Source organism: Camelina sativa, chromosome 11 (assembly GCF_000633955.1).
Source record: "Camelina sativa cultivar DH55 chromosome 11, Cs, whole genome shotgun sequence".
Taxonomy (NCBI): Eukaryota; Viridiplantae; Streptophyta; class Magnoliopsida; order Brassicales; family Brassicaceae; genus Camelina; species Camelina sativa.
This window is the reverse complement of record NC_025695.1, coordinates 40,637,265-40,640,872: the sequence shown is the minus strand read 5'-3', so window position 1 is coordinate 40,640,872 and position 3,608 is coordinate 40,637,265. Positions and strand designations below refer to the sequence as shown.

Below are 3,608 nucleotides of genomic sequence, written 5' to 3'. Positions count from 1 at the left end.
TTTTTTTTTTTTTTTTTTTGTTTCTCGGGGAAAAATCTCTTTCTCTTTCTTAGAGAGATCCAAGTGTAAGAGAAGAGTAGTTAGTAGTAGCAGCGAATCCGGATGTTATTATTGTCGTAGGTGTTGTTGCGGCGAATCTGAAGTTGGAAAATAAAAAGATGAGCAACGTTGTTAATAATAGTGTTGAGACTGTTAACGCCGCCGCTACTGCTATCGTCACCGCCGAGTCTCGTGTTCAACCTTCCTCTGTTCAGGTTTTTACTTCCTTCTTCTAATTTTCCAAGATTATAAAAATGTCTTCTGCTTCAGATCAGTACTCTTTTTATTTTTTTCCGTGAATACTGACTGTATAATAGATCATGATTCAATTTGTAGCTTATTGTTATATGATCTGTGCTTAGTCTAAATTTTTGTGTTTCGATCTTGGATTAGAGGTAGAGAAATTAAGAAATCGAAGTTTAGATTCCAAGTTTAGATCCAACGTTCTAATAGATTCTTAGATCAGAGAGCTAAGATTTATGCAATTGGTAAGCTTAGTTCTTGATTTCACTGGTTTTTTTTTTTTTTTTTTTTTTTTTTTGTGTGTTTGGATTTTACCAAAAAAAAGGTTTGTTTGATGAAAGAAGAATATGTTAACTTTTTTTTTCCCAATCTTATTGTGGATTTGTGCTTTACAAGTCATTATAGCATTCATGATTAAAAAAAAGGTTTAAAGCGTTTATTCTTTTTTCTTTTCAGTTCATGTTTCGTAATTATTTTCCTCAGATTAGTATAACTTTCTCCAAAAGTGAGAACTAACAAGACGTTTAGGTAATTTATTACTTACCTTATTTCAAATAGCTTTTTTTACTTTGGTTGAATTGAAACAGTGATCTATGTCTCTAGAAAGGGGATCAAGATTCACGATTCTGTAGCTCACTAATCTTTATTTCATGTTTATACAGAAGAGAAGATGGGCAAAATGTTGGAGCTTATATTCGTGTTTTGGATCACAAAAGAACAACAAACGGATTGGTAATGCTGTGCTTGTACCTGAACCTGTTGTTGCATCTGGAGTTCCGGTTGTTACAGTTCAAAACTCTGCTACTTCAACTACAGTTGTTCTTCCTTTTATAGCTCCTCCTTCATCTCCAGCTTCGTTTCTTCAATCTGATCCTTCCTCTGTTTCTCATTCGCCTGTTGGTCCGCTTTATCTTACCAGCAATACATTCTCTCCTAAGGAACCTCAGTCTGTCTTTACCGTTGGACCATATGCTAACGAAACTCAACCTGTCACTCCTCCTGTGTTCTCTGCGTTTATAACTGAGCCATCTACTGCACCGTACACTCCGCCTCCGGAGTCGTCAGTCCATATAACTACACCTTCGTCCCCTGAAGTGCCCTTTGCTCAGTTGCTTACATCTTCCTTGGAGCTAACTCGAAGAGATAGCAGTGGGATGAATCAAAAGTTCTCATCTTCACATTATGAGTTTCGGTCTAATCAGGTGTGTCCGGGGAGTCCTGGTGGTGGTAATCTAATCTCCCCCGGGTCAGTGATTTCAAACTCTGGTACATCATCTCCTTACCCTGGTAAATCACCCATGGTCGAGTTTCGAATAGGTGAGCCTCCAAAGTTCCTTGGTTTTGAGCATTTCACAGCACGTAAATGGGGATCAAGGTTTGGTTCTGGCTCGATCACACCTGTTGGGCACGGTTCAGGTTTGGCTTCAGGCGCTCTGACACCAAATGGTCCAGAGATAGTCTCTGGGAACCTAACACCCAACAACACTACATGGCCTCTACAGAATCAGATCTCTGAGGTTGCTTCACTGGCCAATTCGGATCATGGCTCTGAAGTCATTGTTGCAGATCACAGAGTTTCGTTTGAGTTAACAGGCGAAGACGTTGCACGTTGTCTTGCAAGCAAGCTAAATCGATCGCACGACAGAATGAACAACAATGACCGGATTGCCACAGAGGAGAGTTCATTAACAGACAGAGGAAGAAGAAACAGCTTCCAAAAGATTGAAAGTATAGAGAATAGAGAAACCGAACAGCAGAGAATTCAGAAGCTGAGTTCCTCATCGGTTGGATCTAGCAAAGAATTCAAATTCGACAACACTAAAGACGAGAATATTGAGAAGGTCGCAGGAAACAGCTGGAGCTTCTTCCCTGGGTTACGTTCTGGAGTCAGCTAACCATATAATAATAATAACATGTCTCATTCTTCTTCTTCATTACCAAAAACAAACTATAACAACCCCGTTGAACATGGATGGTGAAAAAAAGGTAAGAGATTGGGTTCTAACAACTTATACACACTGAATAAATAAGCTAAGCTTTGGTTTGCAGTTAACTTCTGTACTACTGATGTAGCTAGGAACTTTGGAATATTCTTGGATCAGCTCCTACATCTAATCTTGTTACAATGTCGTTTACATTAATATAAGCCCTCATGCCGTGTGAAATAAAATTCTATTTCTTCTGTTACTCTTTCACACATACATAGTGTTTGAACTCAGATGGTGAACGTTCTTAGCCTAAATCATTAGGCTATTTCATTTTAGTTCTTTATGCTGATCAATCTTGAAACATAGATTTGGTTATTATTAATCTAATGAACTGAGAGCTACATGAACCTTGTTCAAAGAAAAAACATCAAAATAGTATACAGAACAAAGAAGAAAAATACATCCAGATCACGATTAATCCTAAAACCAAACCGGACCGATTAAACAAAAAGAGAACAAGAGCTGGGAAAGTGATGGAGAACTAAAAGAAGGAACTAAACCGGGTTTCAATTCTTCTGATTAGAACCGAAACTAAACCGGGTTTTGTCAGTTCTCCTTCTCAGAACCGTAGTACCTCTTAAAAGCTTTGGGTAAGTAAACCGGAATCAAAACACCAAAGAGATTAAACGACCAAATCCCCAAATTCACCGCCGCCAAAACTTTTCCGGCATACATCCGCCGTGGAGACACCGTCGTCCCGTTCACATACTCCCTGGAGAACTCACTAAAAATCCACTCGACAAGAGTCAAAACCCTCCTAGCGTTATAAACAATAGGAACAAGGATCCTCGCCGGAGCAGAGAACCCACACGAGGCAGCCAACCCTTCCATAAAAACCTGACTCGCCAAAAGAAACACGTGCGGTGCAGCTGCGCTCACACCGCTCTTATCATCCTCGAACATTCCTTCGAAGATGTAACAGATCGGGATCAAAAGCCCGACGATCCCCGCCGACGTTACGTAGACACGGAAGATCNGAACTACAACGGAAACGTTGAGAGGAGCGTCGCGGCTCGGGTTGTTGTGCGGTGGGAAGATGAGTTTAGAGAGGAAGAAGAAGTAGATGAGAGTGAGGATCGTGAATATGAAGTCTTGGATCGTTACGAGACCACTTGCGGAGAGAACGATGACTATTGCGAGGATGTTTAGTTGCCGGAATGAGAAGAATCCGGTGGTTTTTCCGGTGGATGGTGTTTGGGTTTGTTGATGTTGTTCTTCTTCTTCTTTTGGTAAGGTTATGTCGTTGTACGTTGGACCGACACCTCCAGACATTGTTGTTTTGGTTTGGTTTTTCTTTTTTCTTGTTTTCTTCGGAAAATGTGGTGAGAAAATTTTGAG

At 40.2% G+C, this 3,608-nt stretch overlaps 2 protein-coding genes across 2 annotated transcripts; one reads left to right on the top strand and one right to left on the bottom strand.

The window, feature by feature from the left end:
- Nucleotides 7-2,469, top strand: LOC104725755. Its single transcript, XM_010444468.1, has 2 exons — nt 7-254; nt 945-2,469. Exons 1-2 carry the CDS (start codon nt 159-161, stop codon nt 2,175-2,177), a joined length of 1,329 nt encoding a protein of 442 aa, XP_010442770.1. The 5' UTR covers nt 7-158; the 3' UTR covers nt 2,178-2,469.
- LOC104725754 lies at nt 2,560-3,608 on the bottom strand. The gene has a single exon (XM_010444467.2). It carries the CDS (start codon nt 3,540-3,542, stop codon nt 2,817-2,819), a length of 726 nt encoding a protein of 241 aa, XP_010442769.1. The 5' UTR covers nt 3,543-3,608; the 3' UTR covers nt 2,560-2,816.